The 23,547-nt window shown below is 37.2% G+C and overlaps 2 protein-coding genes across 15 annotated transcripts; one reads left to right on the top strand and one right to left on the bottom strand.

Moving 5' to 3' along the window:
• The first annotated feature begins 133 nt into the window (after positions 1–133).
• Positions 134–15,656, top strand: LOC140795278 (protein SET DOMAIN GROUP 41). 12 transcript variants are annotated; one of them, XM_073147765.1, is made up of 10 exons: positions 150–253; positions 1,043–1,158; positions 1,265–1,358; positions 1,866–3,013; positions 3,182–3,215; positions 3,307–3,407; positions 4,127–4,225; positions 11,871–12,867; positions 13,256–13,449; positions 15,216–15,656. In XM_073147765.1, the coding sequence occupies exons 4-8, from the start codon at positions 2,201–2,203 to the stop codon at positions 12,807–12,809; spliced, it is 1,986 nt and encodes a 661-aa protein (XP_073003866.1). In that variant the 5' UTR covers positions 150–253; positions 1,043–1,158; positions 1,265–1,358; positions 1,866–2,200; the 3' UTR covers positions 12,810–12,867; positions 13,256–13,449; positions 15,216–15,656. The 12 variants fall into 12 exon arrangements, with proteins under 12 accessions (XP_073003873.1, XP_073003876.1, XP_073003875.1 ...); XM_073147767.1 differs by having other exon boundaries at positions 1,043–1,207; XM_073147772.1 differs by lacking the exons at positions 1,043–1,158; positions 1,265–1,358 and having other exon boundaries at positions 134–253; positions 11,871–12,452; positions 12,543–12,867.
• Positions 15,657–20,113: 4,457 nt separating this feature from the next.
• LOC140794869 (probable mediator of RNA polymerase II transcription subunit 26c) lies at positions 20,114–22,606 on the bottom strand. 3 transcript variants are annotated; one of them, XM_073147134.1, is made up of 10 exons: positions 22,183–22,323; positions 21,699–22,100; positions 21,546–21,614; positions 21,379–21,456; positions 21,181–21,259; positions 21,005–21,060; positions 20,868–20,901; positions 20,667–20,782; positions 20,488–20,581; positions 20,114–20,318 (listed from the first exon to the last, which is right to left on the bottom strand). In XM_073147134.1, the coding sequence occupies exons 2-10, from the start codon at positions 22,065–22,067 to the stop codon at positions 20,218–20,220; spliced, it is 996 nt and encodes a 331-aa protein (XP_073003235.1). In that variant the 5' UTR covers positions 22,068–22,100; positions 22,183–22,323; the 3' UTR covers positions 20,114–20,217. The 3 variants fall into 3 exon arrangements, with proteins under 3 accessions (XP_073003235.1, XP_073003233.1, XP_073003232.1); XM_073147132.1 differs by having other exon boundaries at positions 21,181–21,254; positions 21,374–21,456; positions 21,699–22,606; XM_073147131.1 differs by having other exon boundaries at positions 21,699–22,547.
• Between the last annotated feature and the right edge of the window lie 941 nt (positions 22,607–23,547).

Raw genomic sequence — 23,547 nt, 5'->3', positions numbered from 1 at the left:
GAATGGATCGCGTTCTCGGTCGTCTTAACGGGCTTCTCAGTCCGCAATGGAACTAAATCCGACCCGTTTTCTGTGCCTTGGCAGAAGTCTGCAAGCTTTTGCAACACAAAGACGGCAATGAAAGGAGACGGCACCGTATTCCTTTTCTTCCCCCTTTAGTACGTTAGTTCACCCAGGCACACAGCCAAGACCTTTCCTCTCCCACGTCCATTGCCGACTCCTCTCGATGAGCGCTCTCTCCGCGTCTCCGTGGGTAAATATCCTCTCTCCTAGGTAGTCGATGACAATTTATTACATTATTATGTATTATTTTTGTAACTTTAATTTCTTACCTTTGCTTTCTCATCTCTCTGCTCCTAATTTTTTCAATTGAGTTTTTTATTAGCATCTCGGGGGAGCTCTTTTTCTTCTTCTTCTTGCTTTGATTGCGAATTATGTGTCTCGAAAATTTCTTTGTAGTTTTGTCGTTTGGATTCGCGCATGTCTAGTGTTGCCGAAAGGAAGCAAACATTTCCGATATCCAATTTTTTTATCAAAATTTTCGGCGGGCACTTATTGATGAGTTTTTTTTTATGAGATGAAGTTGACATTTTATTGTCTATTTTTGACAGATTTTAGGATTTATGACATGCATTTAGTAGATAAGTTGATACCCTAGGCTCTTTGGCTGAACTTGACTTTTGGCACCCAAAATTATACGTGATTGGATTTTTATAACTTTGTTAGGCTTAGGGTGGGTATTTGATTGGGGGTGCCAAATAAGGAGCTATTTTCTCATTTGTAGGTGGGCTGGAGACTAGGGTAAGAGCTTTGTAAAAGTTGTATTTTTTTTAATTGGTTTTTTGGTTGCTTGTCAGGTTAGTACAATATGATTTGTGGTTGATTCTATGAATTTTGGGAGAAAGTCTCATTCTTCATAATTAGTTCCCACATATTTAAATTGTTAGCAACCTCTGGAAATGAGCAAATTATTTTCTTCACTTATGTCTGCAACTTACATTGTTTTCATATCTGAATCTTTGACTTGTACTTACTTTCCCAGTTGAAGCTTCTTGTCTTATTCAAATAAACAAATCAGTTGTGACACCAGGAATGATTGTTGCTGACTTCATGTAACTTTTAATGTCACATAGAATCCATCATCTGAACATATATTGAGTAGGTCTTCTTCCATTCTTCTCGTGTCCATCCAGATTTGATTTTTCAGGTACTTGTGTTATACTTATTACTTATCATTGAAGTAGCACTGAAAATTTCAAAACAGGTTTCAGGTGGTCACAGTTTCTATTGATACAAATACGTTATCAGAATACTAAACACTTGCCCAAGTTCATCAATAGGATGGTGAAAAAGATAAGGTCCAACAGATATTCTTTTACAATTCTAATTTGGGAAGTCTTTCATTTCCACATGAATTACACAGTTTTTATGTTCGTTCCTGTAGTATTTTTTTCTTGCTCTTTTATCATTTGTGACCATTTAAGGCTTCCATAGTGTGACACTCCCAGTTGTGAATATCTTGATGCCAATTATTTGTTTCAATTGTCTTCTCAAAGATAAAAACAAAATCTTATGTCTTATATCTTACTAATTTTGCATCAAGCAGGTATTTAGTTACAATACTTTACAAGTTGGCATTAAGAGTTGAATGTCTTTGTATTAATTGGATCCGTTATTGTGATAACCTTTTAATTGAGCAATATAATTTTAGAGATGCATTGCAACTGCATCCAACATAATATTGATTTTTCAGATCTATGAGTTTCATATGTTACCTCCTATTGTCCTTTGGCGCCTTCTGAATTTCTTTATTCGGCGATTCATGCCTGCAGGGCTTTTAACTGACAATTCAATTGATTCCACAGAGTGATGAAATGTCAATCTTCTTGATGCGGCACGACCTTAACTTTGATACTTAGCTATGAGAGATGATAGTTCCTTTTGACTTGAAAGAAATCTGAAAAACGGAATTGCGAAGCAACAGAAATTCCAACTAGAGCATGATGATATATTGTTTATTATTGATTAGGTTCAGCATGGTAATGAGAAACTTGTGATGACACCATGTCCCGTGGACAATTGCACCTAAGGCCACAGTACTCATGAAGTGGCCACCCTGAGGCAACCTGCTGGTCTTACTTAAGATTTGTAAACCCTCCGTGTTGATATAACATTATATGAATTGGAGGAGCACAGTAGTATGGTGATGGAGATGCGAGCAAGTGAGAACATAAGCATGTCTCAAGACCTCACCCCATCTATTCGTCCCTGTGCTGCTGCTCTACATGATTCTTTCCTCTATTCTCACTGCTCCTCGTGTTTTCGAGTGCTACCTTCCCATTTCCCTGCACATTCCCTCAATCATCAAGAACCTTTTAACTCCATCTTCCCTATCTCTTGTACTACTTGCAAAGCTTCGATTCGTTACTGCTCTGCTGCTTGCTTTGCTTCTGACTCTGTTATCCACTCCTCTTCCGGTGAATGCCACTTTCTTCTCCAATTCACGTATCCCTCCACGTGTTCCCTTGGTGATGATACTGCCGATATCCGTGCTGCACTTCGTCTCCTATATTTCTTTGAGGTGCAAGGGTTTGTCCCTTCTCCTCCTTGGACTGAGCTACCAAATCGGATAGGTGGGTTGCTAGTGAGTGATCTCAAGAAAGTTCTAAAAGAAGGAGGAGTTGTTGCTGAGAGGATAAGGGAAGCAGGATCACTGATGTCTTGTGCTAGGAGGAGGAAACGAGCAGAAGAGAAGCAAAGTTATCATAGGTCAGTGATGGTGCAGGAAGTGGCATTGTGGGCAGTGATGACTAATTCTGTGGAAGTGCAGATTAATGAGGAGTGGGCCCTTGGGCTTGCAGTATATGGGCCTTGCTTCTCGTGGTTCAATCATAGCTGCTTGCCTAATGCTTGTTATAGATTCGAGCTAGCTTCCTGGTGCAAAGACCACCTTCCTTGTGAATTGGGTTCCTTTTGGGTTTCCCCTGCTAGTACAGGAGAGACACCAACTTTGGTAAGATGAATATGTTCTAATACCTTCCACTGATATAGTTATTCATTCTAATGGTACATCTGTCAGCTATGCTTTCACATAAAGTACTGAAGAAAAGTAAGAATTTTAATTTTATATTATTTGTTCTGTAGAATGGTTTACGGAGCTTGATATTGGTTGCAATGGCAGGTATGGAACTATGAAGACATTGGTCTCTCTCAGGGTAAAAGTTTCTGTTCCTGTTCTGTCATATTTCTGTCTTCCATTTATATAGAATTATTCAAATGTAGTTACTAGTTTTGCTTCTTACCTAGGACTCTCTACTTATGGCCCGAGAATTGTAGTACGCAGTATCAAGGAAGTCAAGAAAGGGGAGGAGGTTTGCATTACATATACTGACCTTCTACAGCCTAAGGTATAGCTTTTGTGCCTCTGAAGATCTTATGCATTAGCGTCCTTAAAATTCTTTTTTATTTATTTTGTACTACAAATCTGATGCTAGCATAAGAATCTGGTTATAGGCCTTAGCATAAGAATCTGGCATTTGAAAAATGAAACATGGAATTTCTCTTTCGAGACTACGACAGAAGTTAATTGATTAAAAAAGCTAAGCATTGCCTTTTCCACGACAAAGGAATGGAAAGTTGTTGCAGTTTCAACTGTCTAACATATAATCACTGCATAAAGCTGACGAATCGATCAGCTTTAATGGCAAAATAAAGTTAATTACCTCAGCAGGTTTTTATTTAGGGTGTTGCACTCCTTTTATCTTTTATTTTTTACCTTAAGTTGGTTATGGATATTACGAATTTTCTACATTCATCAATTTTTGGCTAAAGTATGCCAAGTACCTTAGTGCCTTTTTGTTTATGGGAGGTTTTCTTTTCTTGCTTTGCACCATCATTTGTGTGTGCTCCTTCCTAAGAATGTATTGAGTCATATGTAAATTCTTTCCGCTATGTGTATTTACCTGTTAGCATTAGCATGCTGTAGACAATTCAATGAAATCTCCAATTATATATATGTTCCATTGACTTGGGCCTAAATAAGTTGTCCTTGATGGTACAATCTGTTGTCTTATGCTTATTTTCATTCTTCTTGTTTCCTCATGAAGCTCACTGTTTACTCTTTCAGGCAGCAAGGCAGTCTGATCTGTGGTCAAATTATAGATTCATTTGCTGCTGTAAACGTTGTACCATGTCGCCGGAAATATATATAGATCATATGTTGAATGTAAGAATCTAAACTCACGTGCATAGTGTTCTATCCACTTATGGATAAGGATTTATCAAGAACTTTAAGTTCTAAGTTTTTCGTTTCTATTTTGGTTGGATACGTGCTTACTGGTGGGGACACCACTTTTCGTCACGTGTATTCTTGTAAGCACAAAAGAGCTGCACCCGTGGCCCTTTGGCTTAACGAGGATTGTGACTAGTCACCTTCTAGGGTTATTTTCGTTTTTTGTCTTTTACTTTATTTTGCCTATATAAAGGCTTGTAATCATCTTTTATGGGTTAATGAATATTTTGAGAGCTTTTGGCTATTGCGTGTTTGTTGATGGATTCCAACGTCGGTGGATTTCGACACCCCGATTGGTGGATTCCAACGTCGGTGGATTTCGACACCCCGATTGGTGGATTCCACAGGTTTGATTATTTCTCCTTACTTTTTCTTCTCAACTTTACAATCAAGATGTTGTCCTGCATCAGCTTTGGTATCAGAGCAGATCGTTTTCTAGTTTATGGACGCTCCAACGCCTGGATTCTACGCAGCGCCTCATCTTTTCTTTGTCAGATCAATCACTCCACGAACACCAGATCGCTACGAGATCCATCGCCCGATAACATTAGGATCCAAATCCGAGTTACGCGAGGAGATCACTCTCAAGGAGGAAAACAATAAATCATTACCATCATCGAATCTCCACACAAGGAGATAATCACAAGTAAGCTTTATTCAATAGATTTTCTTTCCCCGTTTTAGATTAAAAAAAAAACTCTCTTAAAAAAAAAGAGAGAGACAAAAGAAAAGAAAAAAAAAGAGCTCTCTGAAAAAAGAAAAGAAAAAAGAAGAAAGAGCTCTCTGAAAAAAAAAGAGAAAAAAATAATTCCGAAATTCAGTTTATTTGTTTCATCTTTATCTTTAATTTTGAATTTCAAAAATTTTGAAATTAATTTAGAAGATATTTTTTTTTTCTTATTTACCTTTCCTTAATTTTAGGAAATTATTTGTGATTAATTTCCATAATTTTGGGGATTAGTTTCCAAAATTTTAGGGATTAGTTTCCACAATTTTAGGGATTAGTTTTCATAATTTTTGAAAATTAGTTTCCCTAATTTTGGGGATTAGTTTCCACAATCTTATCTACTTTCCTAACTTAATCCCAACCAACCCAAAACTTGCAAACCAATCCAAACCCATCGTCATCTTCCATCGCCCCTGTCGCAGCCTATCTCCATTGCTGCCGTCGCTGCAGCCCCTACGCGGTCCTGCTACTGCATCGTCGCAGTCGTCGCTGCCATTCTTGCAGCTCCCTGCCACCGTAGCCGCCGCCGCTGTCCCTACCACCGCAGCTGTTGTCGGATTCCGGCCACCGTTATCACGACCATCCTCAGTGGACGTGTGACATTCGGTAACATCCGTCCTTTCTTTACTGTTATTTGTTAGTCTTAAAATAACAACTGTCTTTCTATTGGTGCGGATCATAACCATATTGAACCTGTTATTGCCTGCTATTGCCTATCTATTTACATTGCTTAATTCATTTGTTTTATTTCAACAAGCGCTTGAGCCTAATATTGCCTACCTACTTCTTTTTGTTTATTACAAAAAAAAACAATTAATATTAACGGTAGAACTAGCTGGGTTAGAGGGAAAGTCTTGACATATCTGCAGTCCCCGTCTCGATCTCGGGAGCTTGTACTACTGGTTTGCAATTTTTTTGCTGAGTTGACTGGCTTTTACTGAAAACTTTATAAGTGGCTGTAGGTTATTCTGGTTATTACTCCCTTATTGTTCGCTGTGATCTCTTAGCTTGCATATCATCATTCATTTATTGCATTTATTTCTTTAGTGATAGAGACACTTTATATGAACCTTCGTAGTGGTAGGAGAGTCTCACCCTTCATCCCAGTCTGTTATGGAACCTAATAACATAGAAGATTTTCGTTGATTTTTACAAGAGTCCATTGAAACCATTACAACCAGATTGGACGACTTCAATGCTCGTCTTGAGGCTATTGAGATGGGTCGTGACCAACATGAGACCAGGAGTGACGTCGGTGCGTCCAACACGGGTGCCACGCGTGTCGCTCCTAATGTCGAGACCAATTGACATGCTCCATACTACCCTCACCATGAGAGAGGTCCTGAGAGAATCCCATAGGCAAAATTATCGTGAAGATACATTTGATTTTCATAATAACAGGGGGTTTAAAGACAATGTCGCCTTTAGAGAATCTCAAAACTATGACAATCAAATTATAAAAAATATTAAGGTGGATGTTCTAACTTTTGACGGTCGCTTAGATCCTGCTGTATTTACTGACTGGCTCCGTGAGATGGACTACTTTAAGTGATATGATCTACCAGAAAATCGACGCGTTAGATTTGCCCAAATGAAACTAGTCGGCCGAGTCAAACTGTTTTGGCAAAGTATAGAACAATTTTTAGTGCGATGAAACCAACCTCCCATAATTCATTGGCATGAAATGAAAGAAAAATTAAAAGAAAAATATTTGCCACATTCTTATCTTAGTGACCTTTTGGATCAATGGAATAATTTTAAATAAAAAATAAGCATGTGAGCGATTATGTCTCCCAATTTGAGGAATATATGCTGAGGTGTAATGTTGTGGAGGATGAGAGGATGACGCTGAGTCGTTTTAGGCGTGGCCTTAACGACGACATTCGAAGAGAGTTAGTTTTCCGGGAGGTTACCTTTTTAGACCAAGCTTACACTCTTGCGTTGAACTACGAGATGGTTAATAGGCAACAATTGCCTAGGCGACCAATTAGGCGCACCCTTCCCAGTTACGCACCTGCTAGTGTAAAAGCTCCACCACCATCGGTACCTACCAGAACTACCCAACCTGTCGCACCTGCCCAACCTGACAAAAAAAAGGGGTCTCTCCATGAAACTACACCTATTAATGACCCCCGTCGATGTTACAAATGCAGACAAGTTGGTCATGTGGTCTCAAACTGTCCTCGAAATGCCCTTTATCTTGGGGAACAGGATGACACTATCGGGAAAAATGAGCTCGATGAACAAGTTTATGAACTTGACCTTGATGATGTTCAAGATAGTGACGAAGATCATGATTATGAAGACCATACTGTTGGTGTCGTTCGTTGCGCTTTGACGCAACCTCGGGAGATCGATGATTGGCGAAGGAATGCAATATTCCACACTTACATTAAATGTGGGACTAAAGATTGCAAAGTCACCATCGACAGTGCGAGTTGTATTAACGCCGTCTCTTCTAACGTTATATCTTGTCTGGCGTTAAAGTCTACACTTCATCCGAATCCTTATAAGGTATCTTGGGTAAATGATTTTTCCATTACTATAAATGAGAGATGCCTTGTTCCTATCACTTTCCTTTCTTATAAGGAAGATATGTGGTGTGACATTGTGCCGATGAATGTAGGACATATCATTTTAGGCCGCCCTTGGTTATTTGATCATGATGTAACTATTTTTGGGCGTTCCAACTCATGCTCTTTCTATTTTGAAGGCAAAAAGATTAAGATAAATCTTATGCGCCCTAAAATAATTAATAAAAATAACAAGAAAAATGCTCCAAGTAAAAGGGTTTGCACATAATAAATTCTAAAGAATTTGAAAAGGAAGCAAACTAAGGCTCTATTGTGTTTGCCTTGGTGGCTTGTGAAGTTGGGAGCACTACCCTTACTCCATCATCCGATGAATCTGCTCCTATACTAAATGAGTTTCAAGATGTGTTCCCGGATGATCTGCCGGACTAATTGCCTCCTTTACGTGATATCCAACATGCAATTGACTTTGTCCCTAGAGCGTCTCTCCTAAACTTGCCACACTATCGAATGAGCCCCAAAGAACATGCTGAACTGCAACATCAGGTAAATGAACTTCTTATGAAGGGTTTCATTCGCGAGAGCCTAAGACCTTGTGCTGTGCCTGCTTTGCTCACGCCAAAGAAGGATGGGTCTTGGCATATGTGTGTCGATAGTCGAGTCATCAATAGAATAATAGTCAAATATCATTTTCCTATTCCACGACTTGATGACATGCTTGATATGATGGCGGGAGCTTTAATTTTCTCTAAGATCGATCTTAAAAGTGGTTATCACCAAATCCGAATTCGCCTAGGCGATGAATGAAAAACTGCTTTTAAGACGAAAGACGGTATGTATGAATGGTTGGTAATGCCTTTCGGTTTATCAAATACCCCAAGCACTTTCATGCGTGTTATGACACAAGTGCTTCGCCCATTCATGGGAAAATTTCTTGTGGTGTATTTTGATGACATTTTGATTTATAGTCGATCAAAAGATCTTTATTTGGACCATTTGCGTCAAGTCTGTCTAGCGCTTCGTGCTGCTCAACTCTATGGCAATAGGAAGAAGTGTTCTTTTCTTGTCGATCAAGTCATCTTCTTAGGATTTGTGGTTACTTCAGAAGGAGTCTGTGCTGATCTTGAGAAGATCAAGGCAATTGTTGATTGGCCAGAACCACGAAATATTCATGATGTGCGTAGCTTTCATGGCCTTGCTATTTGTTATCGCCGCTTCATTCGAGGGTTTAGTACTATCATGTCGCCGATCACTGCTTGCTTGAAGAAAGGAGATTTTCATTGGAGTAAGGTAGCAAATAAGGCTTTTGAGGAGATTAGGAAGAAAATGACAATAGTGCTTGTAATGCGTCTTCTTGACTTTTCTAAAGCTTTCGAGGTGGAATGTGATGCCTCAATCATTGGGATCAGCAGTGTCCTTAGCCAGGAACGCCATCCTGTTACCTATTTCAGTGAAAAACTAAATGAGGCTAAGCAAAAGTACTCCACTTACGATAAGAAATTTTATGCGGTTATTCAAGTTTTACGCTATTGGCGCCATTATTTACTTCCGCATGAATTCGTGCTTTATTCCGACCACGAAGCTCTTCGATTTCTAAATTCTCAGAAGAAACTAAATTCGAGACATGCTCGTTGGATCGAGTTCTTACAGGAGTACACTTTTGTACTCAAACATAGAGCTGGGGTTGAGAATAAGGTGGCTGATGCGCTTAGCAGAAGGGTTAACCTTCTGTCTGCCATTAGCATCAAAGTCACTAGGTTTGATAAAATGAAGGAAGATTATACAACTTGTCTGGACTTTAGAGAAATCGTTCTCACTTTACTGACTGATCCGAACTTAGCTTTGGACAGTTATTCCCTCCAAGACGGTTACTTGTTTAAGGCTAACAAGCTTTGTGTTCCCCGTACGTCCGTGCGTGACTTCCTTGTTTGGGAGATCTATGCCGGTGTGCCGGTGGCCTACTGGATCATTTTGGACATGATAAAACTATTGAGGAAGTGGAGCGCCAATTCTACTAGCCAAATCTCAAACATGACGTCGCAAAATTAGTTGGTCAATGTAGGACTTGTCAGTTAGCAAGGCACAGAAAATAAAATACTGGACTTTACACTCCGTTATCTGTGCCTGATCACCCGTGGCAGGACGTTAGTATGGATTTTGTCTTGGGATTGCCTTGCACATTTAGAAAACATGATTCAATCCTCGTGGTTGTGGATCACTTCTTTAAGATGGCCCATTTTATTCCTTGTACTAAGACCTCTGATGCATCATAAATGGCCAAATTGTACTTTGCCCATATTGTCAAGTTATATGGTCTTCCAAAAACTATTGTTTCTGACCGGGATGCTCGCTTTATGAGCTATTTTTGAAAAACCTTATGGCACATGGTTGGCACAAAATTAAAATTTTCTACTGCCTATCATTCTCAAACTGATGGTCAAACCGAGGTCGTTAATCGTAGTCTTGGGAATCTTTTGCGTTGTCTCGTGGGTAATCATAACAAAAACTAAGATGTCATTCTTCTTATAGCCCAATTTGCATATAATAACTCCATTAATAGGTTTATTGGCATGAGTCCATTTGAAGTTGTTCATGGTTTTAAAGAACGCAAACCTCTAGATCTATTGCCTATGTCATCTCATTCTAGAGTCTCTGAGTTTGCCGAAGCATTTGCACATCATGTTCATTCTTTGCATCAAGAGATCACAAAGCGAATTAAGGCGAGTAATCACCAGCATAAAATACATGCCGACTTGCACAAACGTGCCAAGGAGTTCGATGTTGGAGATCATGTTATGATTCATCTCAGACCCGAACGATTCCCTTCGGGAGCTATTCGGAAGTTGCATTCCCGTAGTGCAGGACATTTCCAAGTTTTGAAACGTGTCGGTGCTAACGTTTATGTCATTGATATTCCCCCTGATTATGGCATTAGTTGTACTTTTATTATTGAGGATCTAGCATCCTACCATCCACCTATGCATATCCCTACCGAACCCTATGCTACATCTACTACCCTTCCAGACATCCCTGCTGTGCCACCTATCACTTCTCATTTCCCATCCACATCACAAGAAAAGATAGACGCTATTTTAGATGATCAAATAACATCTACTGCAGAAGGAGGGGTTCACCGTTTTCTCGTTCGATGGCACGGGCGACCCGAGTCTGATTGTACGTGGATCGCTCACGAGGAGTTACAGCAGCTTGGCCCTGACATTTTGGAGTACTATCAGAGCCACTCGACTGTGTCGAGTTTCTTCCACCCCGGGAGAGTTGGTGGGGACACCACTTTTCGTCACGTGTATTCTCGTAAGCACAAAAGGGCTGCACCTGTGGCCCTTTGGCTTAACGAGGGTTGTAACTAGTCACCTTCTAGGGCTATTTTCGTCTTTTGTCTTTTATTTTATTTTGCCTATATAAAAGCTTGTAATCATCTTTTATGAGTTAATGAATATTTTGAGAGTTTTTGTCTATTGAGTGTTTGTTGATGGATTCCAACGTCGGTGGATTCCGACACCCCGATTGGTGGATTCCGACACCCCGATTGGTGGATTCTACGGGTTTGATTATTTCTCCTTACTTTTTCTTCTCAACTTTACAATCAAGACGTTGTCCTGCATCACTTACCATCTATTCTTTTGCATCTTAAGATTCTGATAGAGGAGATATTGCTATTTGCAAATATAAAACGTAGTTACTTGTTTGGACAAGTTGTGTCATAGTGGCCTATAAGTTGCAGTTAGTCAAAGGATTTTGAGATTCATGCATTTAGCAAGACATAAGATATAAAGTTAGGGGCATCTCTTCCACATTTTTATTGTCCATTTCGTGATAAAGTAATATATTGATATTACTTTAGTCTTGAGTTTGAAGCCTAAGAGTTAACATGTGATAAAGTATTAGATTAAATAGGATAGACTCTGATTCAAGTTCAAATGAACATTAGAAAGACTGATATCAAATATATTACTTATAAATCATATGGATGTATCTTTGTTGTCTTCATTCAGTACTTTGTTCCTGCTAATTATCTTAGTAGACTTGACTTGAAAATCATGAGAAATATAGAATGACTCATATCAAATATATCACATTTGCCAGTAATCTCCTGACTTGATCCAAGACGTTAAATTTCTGATACCTTTTCTTCGCATCATTTCTGAGCTGGTGCTTTTATCTTAGGCATTTAAATATTTTTCAAAAAGTTATGTTCTTTATACTTCTTGGTTAGACAACAATAATATGAACTTGTCTTCATTAGAGTCTTGCTCATTAAATTATTATTTTACAACTAATAAGTTTGAGCATCTTTTCCCAGTTTGATGAAATGAACTTGAATTTGGGAAACAATAATAGTGCAGCTGTACTATGTGAAGAGCTAGCTGATGTTGTAAGCCAAGCAATAGCTGAATACGCATCAGATGATGATCCTAAAGCATGTTGTGATAAGCTTGAAAGCATGCTTTATCAAAGCTTACAATACGAAGACTTGCAGAAAGATAAGCTTTCAGGAAGACAATTCATATTGCACCCCCTTCATTACCTTTCTCTCAAGGCGTACATGACACTGGCATCTGCCTATAGGTTGCGTGCTCAAGGATTATATTCTACTGACCTACACATTGAGAACAATTACAAAACCTTCAAGATGAGCAGGGCTGCTGCAGCATATTCTTTGCTGCTAGCAGGTGCTACACACTGCTTATTGTTGTCTGAATCTTCCTTTATAGCAGCCACCTCTCATTTTTTAGTAAGTGCTGGGGAAACTACATTAAATCTTGTTCGAAGCTCAACATGGCAATCAAGCGGACAAAGATATGAGTCAAACTCAATCTTCAACTTAGTTTCATGTTACGAGTTCAACTTAAGAAAAGGTTCCCTGCCTTGGTATGAGTTCAAGGTAATGTCTATGCAGTTTGCTGGATGCATCTCTACTATGTTATTATATTGCTGGCCTTTTTTAATAGAAGGTTTCTTATACCTGGAGAAGATCAAGAATCCGTTTGACTTAAGTTGGGTTGACATGGCAATGCTTCAAGCTCAGTGTTCTCATGGTGAAGGCACTACCACCTTTTCCACATGCAAGTGTTTTGCATGTGATTACCAGTCAGATGTTTTCCTTCAAGACAAAATGAAATGCCTTTATCAGCTAGCCATTCATTTACTGAGCTATGGTGGATATCTAGCAAGCATATGCTATGGCCCACAGAGCTATTTAGTGGATCATGCTAGAGATTTGCTTAAGGTAGAGGTTTGATCGAATGATAAATTTTCTGTCAGCTCAAGCAATGTGAATGGATTTCTGACTACAAAAGGTGGGGCTTTAGTATAACAGAAACACTTCATATTTATGTTGTTGGATTGCGTGTAGAGGCAAGTGGTACATTTACCTTCTATATATGGTATAGTCTCATGGAATATATTTATCCAAATTGTTGGGACATCTCTTTTAAAGATGCTATTGGTGTTCATGTGTGCCTAATACTTTCGACTTCCGGCATGTTGGTAGTAGGGACTCTATTAAATTGTTTCTAACTTCTAGTTGCTTTTGGCCTTGATGTGGCTGGTAAATCCTGCTGTCTAATGACTATACCTGTGATGATTAATAATTTGCTTTGGATAGAGGTGAACAGCATATCATTTTTTGGGTTTATTATGATGAATTGGTTTCTCTTTCTTGACCTTTGCATTAAACATGTGCAGCTGATGTCATCAAGTTTCAGAACAAGGTATAACACGACAGTTAGCAATTATGTGAAGTATTTGAAACAGAATCAGATTTTAAATCTACATGTGCATGAGCTCATGATGTTCTTCTGAACCTGATCATCGATGCATGAAACAATGGAATTTATATTCTGAATCATTGTCCCTGAACTGACGGTAACAATTTCCAGGTATGTCTGTTAATATAAAATTCCTGCCTGTTTGCGATCAGTTCAAAAACCTGGTATTTGTATCTAGGCATTTTATCATGATCATTTTGTCAAAAGAAAAGGAAGCACTATATCATGATCATTAACCTTCAGAGTAACTTCTATTCTGAGCATATATTTTCATAGCATTTTTTTACTAAAAGTTTTACGCAGATGTTAAGCTACTTAACCTAAACCTCCTCTATTCATGCTTAATATTGGTTACATAAAGATATAACAGCAAGCAGACACTACTGAAGTTACTAAGACCAACTTTTCTTCTTCTTCTTTTTTCTTGTAAGCACATTATTAAATATCCAGTGAAGAGAAGTAGGAAGGTGGATCTAAGAATATAAATCATATACTGTAAAATTAGATAAGTGACCTTCCGTTTTTTTTTCAAGAATACCTCTCTTCTGCTAGGTACGGGCCATCTTCTCATGATATTGTAACTTTTGCCAACCCGGAAGGGATAACTTGGGCAGGTGGCTTCCAGCTTTACCTGCCTATAGTATTATATTTTCATGTGATTCATGTGGAGTTAGTATGACCTGTATGGCCTTTAGATCATATTAGGCTCTTTTATCCTTATTATACACCACTTTCTCCCCACTTCTTGCTGCTTTAAGCCTAGGAGGTCATGCCTATTACTGTTTCTATGTGGATTCCTTACTACTAATCCATACCACTAGAGAGTGTACAAGGATCACATCAGAATCCCTTTTCTTCCTGGGAATTTATGGTAAGACCCAACTTTTTACTTTTATTATTATCCACACCTTACCACATTATTTAGGAGCTTCTGCAATTTAACTGTAGTTTTTTTTTTCAATTGATAAGATTAGGCTTCTGAAAATTGAGTTTATCTATTTTCTATATTCAATGCATATTTATTATAATAGAGTGCACATAATTTACATATCCATTAAAATATAATTAAGCTGCAAAAAGACTCTAGATATATATCATTAGATTACCACTTCTTTTTTTTGCCTCAAAAACACCTTTTGAGTTAGTTTTACCATAACGATAGAGAATATTTTGTTACTTCTAAAAGTTAAAAGTTTAAAAACCTAAAATACCCCTCATTTACCCTTAACCTAAAAAACTTATTTAAGCATACTAAGACTATTTTGCATTTATAGTTATTTCATTCGTCCATATGGTAATTGTTTATTAAGAAAATTAACAATAAGGTATTTTGTAGGTATGTTAAGTAAAATATAATGATCGAATAATAAATGTCTGTAAGGTAGGGTGTAAATGATAGCAAAAGTTCAGTACTTTGAACTTTGTTGGAATTACCTCCCTATGTGCACTACTCTGAGCTCGATTGCACTGTATTCTGGCCTGGCGTGCCCTATCTATAGCCTCCAAGAGGAGACTATGGAGCACCTAATTTTCGATTGCAATCTCGGCTCCTCATTATGGGCCAATATATCTGCTTCATGCTTCATGGAACTTAGGCATGGGACAACCTAACTAGGAGAACAGGTACTGACTCTTGAAGAGAGGAGGGACTCTTCCCTCCTCAAAGAGCCTTCTCTATTCTCTTATTGAGGTGACATTTTAGCACATTTGGCTTTAGCCTTCAACAACTCCTGAGAATTTTTATCCAATAAAAAGGACCTCCTGCAAATCGGTATCCCCAATCTGTGAACATACTCTTTTACTCACCTACGAATTCATCCACTGGGAACCCAAACTGCTAGTAATTTTGAAGCTCAACACTAATGGCTCATTTTCAGGCCTCAACAAGCTTGGTGGGGCGGGCTTCATCTTGCGATTACTGTAAAGCTCTCTGATTATAGCTGACAACCGCTTTGACAGATTTTCCGCTGCTCTTGCTCCCTGAGATGCCCTCCTCTGCCTCCGTCTCCGTCTTTTGGGCTTCACTGCCCTCTCTATTGAGTCAGATTCTATGCTCGTTGATGCATTGAAGGGTGTGCACCATGCACATTGGTCTACGAGGATCATCTCTTCCTTCTTTCCTTCTCTTCTCTTCCTTCTCTGTCTCCTATATTTTTCTAAAAGTCAATTGTCTTGCAAATTGGCTTGCAAATTCAGATAGGATTATGGATTACAATTGTATTCGGGAAGGAAATCAGGAGCTTTCCCTGATCCTCTTGTACATTTTTTTGCTCTCTGATATTAACGGCACTTTTTTTTATCCATTGGCAGTTAATCAACAGGTGGCTTCCAGCTTTACACAGCTTTAAATTATGCCTGCTTATATTATTTTTTCCATGTGGATACTATGGACCTCATGGCCCAAGATCCTATTAGGCTTTCTCCTTCTTTTTTTCACTTAATATCTCTCCATGCCTTGCTGCTGTAAGCCTTGGAGAATAAGAATATACGTATAACATCAGAATCTTTCTTCTTCTTCTTCTTCTTCTTCTTTTTAATTAAAGGAACTTCACAATGAAATCACCATGCTCCACTTAATGGGAATAGGTTGTTTCTCTTTTGAGTTTTTTTTTCTAAGCTTTTTAATGTCATTAAAATGTCCTAGGTGGGGAGGATTATAATTGTGCATATTATTTAACTACTACTCACTATTTTCTCATATATAACAACTGCATCTTTACTGATAACTAAAACCTTTTTATGCATTGCACATTCTAGTTACTCCACAAGTATGGATAAAAAAAATAAAATAAAATAAAATAAACACAACCACAATTTTGAATTTGTTGGGTCGTGAAATTTGCACCCCCCAAAAAAAATCAAGATTTATTTATTCATTTATTTTGCAGAATTAATCCAATCCAGTTATGCATTACGGTCTCACGGATCATTACTGTTGGATGTACAGGTTCCTTATTTACTATTATCTGTGGATTTCGTAGAATAGTAAAAAGGGTTTGATAGTTTTGCAAAGTGAAATTAAAAATAGGTTTAATCAAAATAAATTAAAATTTTAAAATTAAAAATTGTTTTTGTTTTTGGTTCAAACGACCCAACGTGTTTGCTTTATAAATATCCACTAAAACCTCTTCACATTTTGGACGATGAGATTTTGGATAGAGAAAAGACTCATCATCAGCGCCGTCAAATTACCATCGGACGTCTAAAACTCGATTCTTCTCCCAATAATTAGTAGAGTGATAGCGTGATCGGGGGATAACCGCCGTCCACGTGTACTGTGTACACGCCTAACTTCCTATAAATCTCCCCCAAAACGTATCAAACTGAGCTAGTGAGCTTGTTCGATCGATCGAGAATCAAACATGATGTTTATGTTCAAATTGCTGGTTAGGATGATAAAGAAGTTAACATCCAACAGCGACGACCCCAACGCCGCCGGAGGAGGTAGGAGGAGGCGGCAGCGGCGGAGGGGAGAGTCGCCGCCTCCGGTGCCGATGGGGACAGTGATGGGTGTGCCGGCGAACTACCGACGATGACCGAGAGCTTGATGGACTCAGTTTCGCTAAATATTCCTAACTTTAAAAAAAAAAAAATTACCTTGATTCGGTGGTCTGTTGAATACTTGAATTATCTATTAATATTTAGGAGGTAAATGATAAAATAATTTCTACTGCTTCATGAAGTAGTAAATCGAATAAGTCACACACTATATTTTACTTATTTTTCGATTCACATCCCTCGAGAATTTTATAAAACGACTTTTTTCTAATTTTATTTAACAATCTAAATTAACTTAAATGAAATAATATTTTATTATAATAGAATGTTTCTTTCGTATCATAGAGTTAATTATTTATCAATCAGTTTGATAAAGATCTAATAGTTAAGATCTTCAAAGTAATAATAGGGATGAAAGATATTACCAGTTCAGTAGGTAATTATTATTTTTTAATATATAATCTTACATATTATTTTTTGACAATTATATTATCTTAATATTTTTATCAAATAAAAAACATATATCCTTAATTATAATATATTAAATAATTTATAGAATATTTGTATTTTTCTATCTTTTTTATTTTCTCTTATATTTTTTTTTATCATCATCACCGCTTCATTATGCTCAAGCTAGAGATTTTAATCTCTAAATTAGTGTCGTCAAGATGTTTGACTCGCTCTATCTTCTTCTACCAACCAAACTTTGATCTTGAATAGTTTAATAATTTTACTATTAACTTATTATTTGGTCAAAGACTACTGAAGTTAAAATGGTAAAAAGAAAATTCCAAGGGAAGAAATACCATGAACTTATCCGTTAGCGGTCTTGTCTTCAATAATTAAGTGGGTCTTTGACCTTCTACCATTTGAGATGGAGTCATGTCACTGTAGTTGGATAGACATGCACATAAGTTTAATTATGCACATCACTACACCTGTCAAATGCCTATCACTAGCATCCATTACCAAAGAATCTAAGACCATAGTTTCAATGTAGTTATTGTTGGCGGTATGATCTTATTCTAAAAATTATAAAGATTTAATTTAAAATTAAGTAAATAAATTTATAGATTATAGAATAAAAATAGTTTGCATAACAGAGTTTTGTGTTGGACACTATCTCTTTAAAATTAATTCACTATCCATCGTTTACTTTTAGAGTAGTGTGCGTCGATCTCCTAGGACACTACTTCAGATGCTAAGGGATGCACTGATTCAATCTCTCAATATAATCTTAAACTCATTATTATTTAATTTTCATTGTCATGATACTTACTTTAAAGTTAATTTTTATTTAATTCTCTTTATAGATTTAAAGAAATAAATACATAATTACTAAAGTACTCTTTGATCTTTTTTAATTTCATTATTAATCTATCATTAATAATATATAAATCTTATTTTAATTTAAGCTCAAAGTTAATAAAATATTCATATCAAATACATAATATTTCTAACAATTATCTAAGTTGTAAATATATACAAATGCTTTAAGCATAGAGTTGAAATTTATTATGTGTTAATTACACTTAACTCTTGAACTTGAAACTATAAAAAAAATCATCTTACTCTAAACTGTGGTCTAAATATAATTATCCCAACATTTATTGAAACAAGCAAACTCTGCCAACCCGGATAAGTGATGAGCCACACGGCCGGCCGCCACCTCTCGCCAGCATACCTAGCAACCCTGTCCTCTCTATTGCCCTCCGCCGTCTCGACCCCCGGGTCGGGATCATCGGGTGCATGGCGTCTCCGACCACGGTGACGGCAGCCCGGTGGGCCCAGCCCAGTAGGATGGCCCATGCGACCCGGAACAGGAGTGGGGCCCAAGTATGGGTGGATATGTCTGAGTGGGCCACCACAGTTAGGAAGTCAGTGGGGAAGCCCTTTACTAGATTATCTACTACTACTCTCATTATTAGCTCTTGGTGGGTAGAGATCTCTTTCTCTGAACGAAACTGTAGGCATTAATGCATATGCTGTAATTTTTATATTATTTAAAAGTACTACATTTACTGTAATACTCTTGTAAGTTAACTTGGTCAACTTAGGGTGAAGGGTGACGGCGGCACCTGTGTTTCGGAGCTCCGAATAGCCCTCCAATACCAAACTCCACAACCCGACCCGTTTAAGCGCTAATGCCGTCGCTAAGCCTGCGATCCAGGCGCCGGCTATCACCAGTTCACCACCGCCTCTTCCTTTCTCCTCAGCTATTTCCATCATTAACTTAAGCTATTTGCTACTACTTAATAACTACTAAGTATTCTCTTCTTCAAAGTCTCTCATTATATATATATATATATAGAGAGAGAGAGAGATATTGAGGTATATTAGTATTTATTTTTAGGTCATAAAGTAATATTTCTTTTGGAAGTGGAAGGTGGGAAGTTGTAGTCTTGTAGTCATGGGTAGACTGATGCTCTCTGGACCATTGCCTATAATTGAGTAATTGGAATCTTTTTTCTCTATCATGGTTGCTGTTGTGAGGTGCTACCAAATACCAATTTATAATTATTTTCTGAGTAGGTGTTAAGTTGGCAATAACAGTTAGATTTTCAAGATGAGTATCTTTTTTTTTTTATATATATAAAGGGATTCGTTGGTTGGAGAGGGTGGAGATTTTAGAATTTGTTATATAATTTTTTTTATATTATTATGGAAGAGAGTGTGTATAAAAATTAGATTAAACTATTTTCTAACCATCTTCTCATAACCCATTGAAGAACATTTTATGGCACCAATTTAGATTCATCTGATCTATATATAAGAAAATATATGGGCTTATAAGATTCGAGCAAACTTGATAAAAGCTATCGGATATAGGCGATCAATATGTCGGCATGCATCCAAATAACATCAATGTAAAGGTACTTATTGACTTAACTTAGCTAACTAACATATCCATCAATGTTAAATATATTCCACATGCAATTTAAAGTGTCATATTGAACTTTAATTCAAGTTTTATTTATGATACTTTATACCTCATAATATTGATCTATATATAATTACCTGACAGACTTACTTTTAATAGACAAATTATTTATCTTAACACTTTTTTTTAATCATTTGATATAAAAAAAATTGATAAAAAAAACTAATGGTTATACATAGAATAGAATAGAACCATAAATTAGTTGAGCGTTACAAAGAAAAGTTTTATGGTAAAATTAAGTGAGATTGGGACACGTGGACAGCTCTAGAGCACTCCACGTTTTAATTCCCCCCCGCCCCGTAATATATAAGTATATATAACTATAAATCCATCAGAAAAAAGAAAGAATAGCACTGCATCCTTTTACGTAGACTGAGAGAAAATTACAACACCGAAGACGGTCACGTTACTGGCCGGTTACCGGCCATTGCCGGTTAACTTCACCAGTGCTTCGCCTGGACCCCACTCTTGCGAACGAATGAATTCTTGGCCTTGGGAATCTCGTGGATATCCATCACTTGTATGGTCCTCTGCTTTTTCGCTATTTTAGAAATTCAACCAAAATTTTAAAAATTTTTTTGCAAATTAGTCACTCCATTTCCAAAATATTAGAATTTAAAAAAAAATTGTGGTTATATGCAGAAAGACCCAACAAAAAGATAAAATATTATTTTATTTGTGGGGGAAAAAGAAAGTTAGAAGCCACGGACCATTTTGAGCTTCTTGGTAATTTTCATGGAGACGTTTCCTAGCCGAAGCGAGTCTCTCGGCATCGAGTAAATTATCCTTTTGCTCCTTCGCCTTCTGCCAATATATATATATATATATTAAAAAAATTAATAATATTGGTCAAAAAATAAAAAATAAAAGAAAATTAGCATAATAGTACAGCTGGAGTAGCCGAGGGTGGAGTGGAACGTGGATTGGGCTTAGTTGGTGGGCCCTCTCTTTGTGGGCCGGGCTTGGCTAATTCCGGCCCATTTCTCTCATAGATGACGCCGGTCTCTGCTTAAACCCAACACCTCAGGACTAATTACTACATTAAGTAAACTAATTATAGTATTAGTATCAGAAACTTTTGGTCACTCACTGTGAGGAATGGGGGAGTAGGCGAATTCCTGCACCTAAAATGACATCAAGTATAATTAAGTAAGAATAAAACTTTGAGCCATTGATAATGGAAAATGAATCAAAATAAAATTAAAATACGATGAAATAGACAAGTACATGGTGGCCATTGTTGTGGTCTCTCCTTGGAATTTGCTGGGGCGAGTCCCCATCAGCTGCCATTCCCACACCATTCGCATTAAAATTTAGTAGCTTTTTTCGATCTCAAAAGCTTTAAAAAATTAAGTTTTTTAGGTTGGAAAAGGGAAAGAAATTAATGGGGCTGGAAGAGTTACTAATGATGGCTGGAGAGGCGGCGTCGCTTGCGGAGTTGGATTTCACCCATTCGTCGACGAGATCTTTCCATTTCCTGAGGTAGAAGACGAGGGGAATCAGATGCTTTGCTATAAAATCTTCTGTTTTTTTTTTTATAAAAATAATAATAATTTGGGTTCTTTTATTTAAAATATTAAATTCTCTTATCTTCACCTGAGGAGTTGCTTCGCCAATCGCCGCACTTCTCCGGATGGGTTCTTCCGAAGCAAATTGACTTGCTTTCCTATGTCCGTCTCCTAAATCCCAGATAGATTTTTGAAAAACAAAAAATGAGAAAAAAAATCCAACTTAAAGGAAAGGGGAATTTTTGCGTCAAATTTGGTACCTTGAGAGCTTTGAATGTGATATCCATGTCCGCGAGATTTTGGAGCAGACTAATCAATGAATCCTCGGGCTATTAGAGCAAAAAAGTTCGAATTTTGATTACAGAAACGGAATAAAATTTGGATCTTGAGAGGTTTTATTGAAGGATTTGGACCTGATCTGGGTCTTCTAAGAAATCTTTGATGGCGAGGATTTTTCTCTGCTCCGATTCAGTCACCTCCTCTTCCTCGTCTTCTTCTTCTTCCTCCTCCTCCTCCTCCTCTCTATTCATCGATTCGCTACTACTCCCCTTCTGCGCTGCTCCAATCCTAGACTTGGCCACCTCAACTTTATCCCCAAGAGCTCGATTCGGCTCGCAGTTGCGGCATCGCTCTGCGGCGTAGAGCCGCTCCACGATGGCGTCCCGCCGCATCCGGAGCTCACCGGCGTGGTCCCGCGCCGCCACGTCGATCGCCGTCTCGATCAGGTCCCAGAGATCGACGCCGGCGCTCCGGAGCATCCGGTTCAGATCTTCCGGGTCCATCGGTTACCAATTCCCGCACTCCTCCCCTCAGATCTGTGAGAAATTTCTCGCCGATAGATCTTTTAGAGGACCATTTGATCGAAACCCAAGATGGAAATTTGAAGAAAGGAGCAACCTTTGATGGATGAAAGGACAAAGGAATCGCCTTCCTAATCTGGGCAGGATTTAATATTTAATTTAGCTACTCTTCTCCTTCTCTTTTTCTTTTGGTTGGAAGGGAGAAATAGCGAAGGGGAAGAGAGGAAGAGTAAACGTTTCAGAGATGTCACAGAATGATAGATGGAAAAAAGAAAAAGAAAGAAATATGGAATTTTTATTGCTATTTTATTTGTCTAGAGTTTAGAGCTGACCTTTTCTCTTCTCTCCAGAGAGAGAGAGAGAGAGAGAGAGAGAGAGAGAGAGAGAGAGAGAGAGAGAGAGAGAGAGAGAGAGAGAGAGAGAGAGAGAGAGAGAGAGAGAGACTCCTCTTTGCTCTTCCTTTCTGGGAAAGAGGAGAGAAAGGAATTTAGTGGTCTTCTTCTTTGCTCCTGATTAATCTCATCTAGTTGGCATATTCCATTTAATTTTAAAAAATAAAAATTTTAGCCCTATACTCTTTAGGCAAATGATTCACTAAAAACTATTAATTTTTCTCGATTGATATTAAATAATATTAAAGAAAATTAATCAGAAGTATTGGTTATTTAATCGAAAGTATTGATCATTTTTCTAAATTATAAGAATAAATTAGTCATATTTTTTTTTCTCTTAGCTATTTATTTTTTTTATAAAAAATAAAAATAATAATAAATTGGTAGAAGTTAACAAAATAATTATAATGATAAGAAATAAGAACATACTTAAATTCTAATTATTTTATCAATTAATCTAGTCATATATGTAAAATGTCTTATATAACATTTAATTTTATCAAAACATTTTATCTAAAATACCCTTAAACATACCTTTTGTTAATTTTATCCTAAAGAAATAAAAAAAATATTGCATTATTTTAAAATGCTCCTCATTTGAGTTTAAAATTCTAGCTATCCATTCATTTTTGTCTTAACTAAAAAAAAAACTTATCTAAAGTTATTATGGTCATTTCACACTTTTAGTTATCTTAAATTTATCTCCATGGTAACTAACAATTTTCAAAACTAATGATAGAATATTTTTTAAGGTATTTTAGTTAAAATACATGAGTTGAGTCGAATGATAAATATTAATATGATGGCATATAAGATAATAAAAGTAAAAGATATGGTGTTTTTTTTTAATTAAATATTTTTGTTTAAAGTTTTATTATTGTGGGCCCATAAGTGGGTCGAGTTAATGGGCTATCTGCAAACCCTAACTCATCTGGACAAGACTAGCAAGTGGATCGGATTGGATTCATGTCTATATCGAATTCAAGAATTAGATCTAATCAAATAGTGATATCAAAGTTTTTTCTTCTCCTAATCAATTAAGTCCTTAACTAAAGATTGACTCAGGCCAC

The sequence above is a fragment of the Typha latifolia genome, chromosome 9 (assembly GCF_019914945.1).
Source record: "Typha latifolia isolate L0001 chromosome 9, TyphaL0001v2, whole genome shotgun sequence".
NCBI lineage: Eukaryota > Viridiplantae > Streptophyta > Magnoliopsida > Poales > Typhaceae > Typha > Typha latifolia.
This window is presented reverse-complemented; position numbering and strand designations above follow the sequence as displayed.

What these genes read in the sequence shown, in the direction of transcription:
- LOC140794869 (XM_073147132.1), bottom strand. Translation starts at nt 22,067, where the DNA reads ATGGACCCGGAAGATCTGAACCGGATGCTCCGGAGCGCCGGCGTCGAT. An exon ending in TTGGCGAAGCAACTCCTCAG is followed by an intron (nt 21,255 to 21,373) that starts GTGAAGATAAGA and finishes CTTCTACCTCAG; the next exon opens with GAAATGGAAAGATCTCGTCG. An exon ending in CGCCTCTCCAGCCATCATTA is followed by an intron (nt 21,061 to 21,180) that starts GTAACTCTTCCA and finishes TGGGAATGGCAG; the next exon opens with CTGATGGGGACTCGCCCCAG.
- LOC140795278 (XM_073147764.1), top strand. Translation starts at nt 2,201, where the DNA reads ATGGTGATGGAGATGCGAGCAAGTGAGAACATAAGCATGTCTCAAGAC. An exon ending in CTGACCTTCTACAGCCTAAG is followed by an intron (nt 3,408 to 4,126) that starts GTATAGCTTTTG and finishes TTACTCTTTCAG; the next exon opens with GCAGCAAGGCAGTCTGATCT. An exon ending in ATATAGATCATATGTTGAAT is followed by an intron (nt 4,226 to 11,870) that starts GTAAGAATCTAA and finishes ATCTTTTCCCAG; the next exon opens with TTTGATGAAATGAACTTGAA.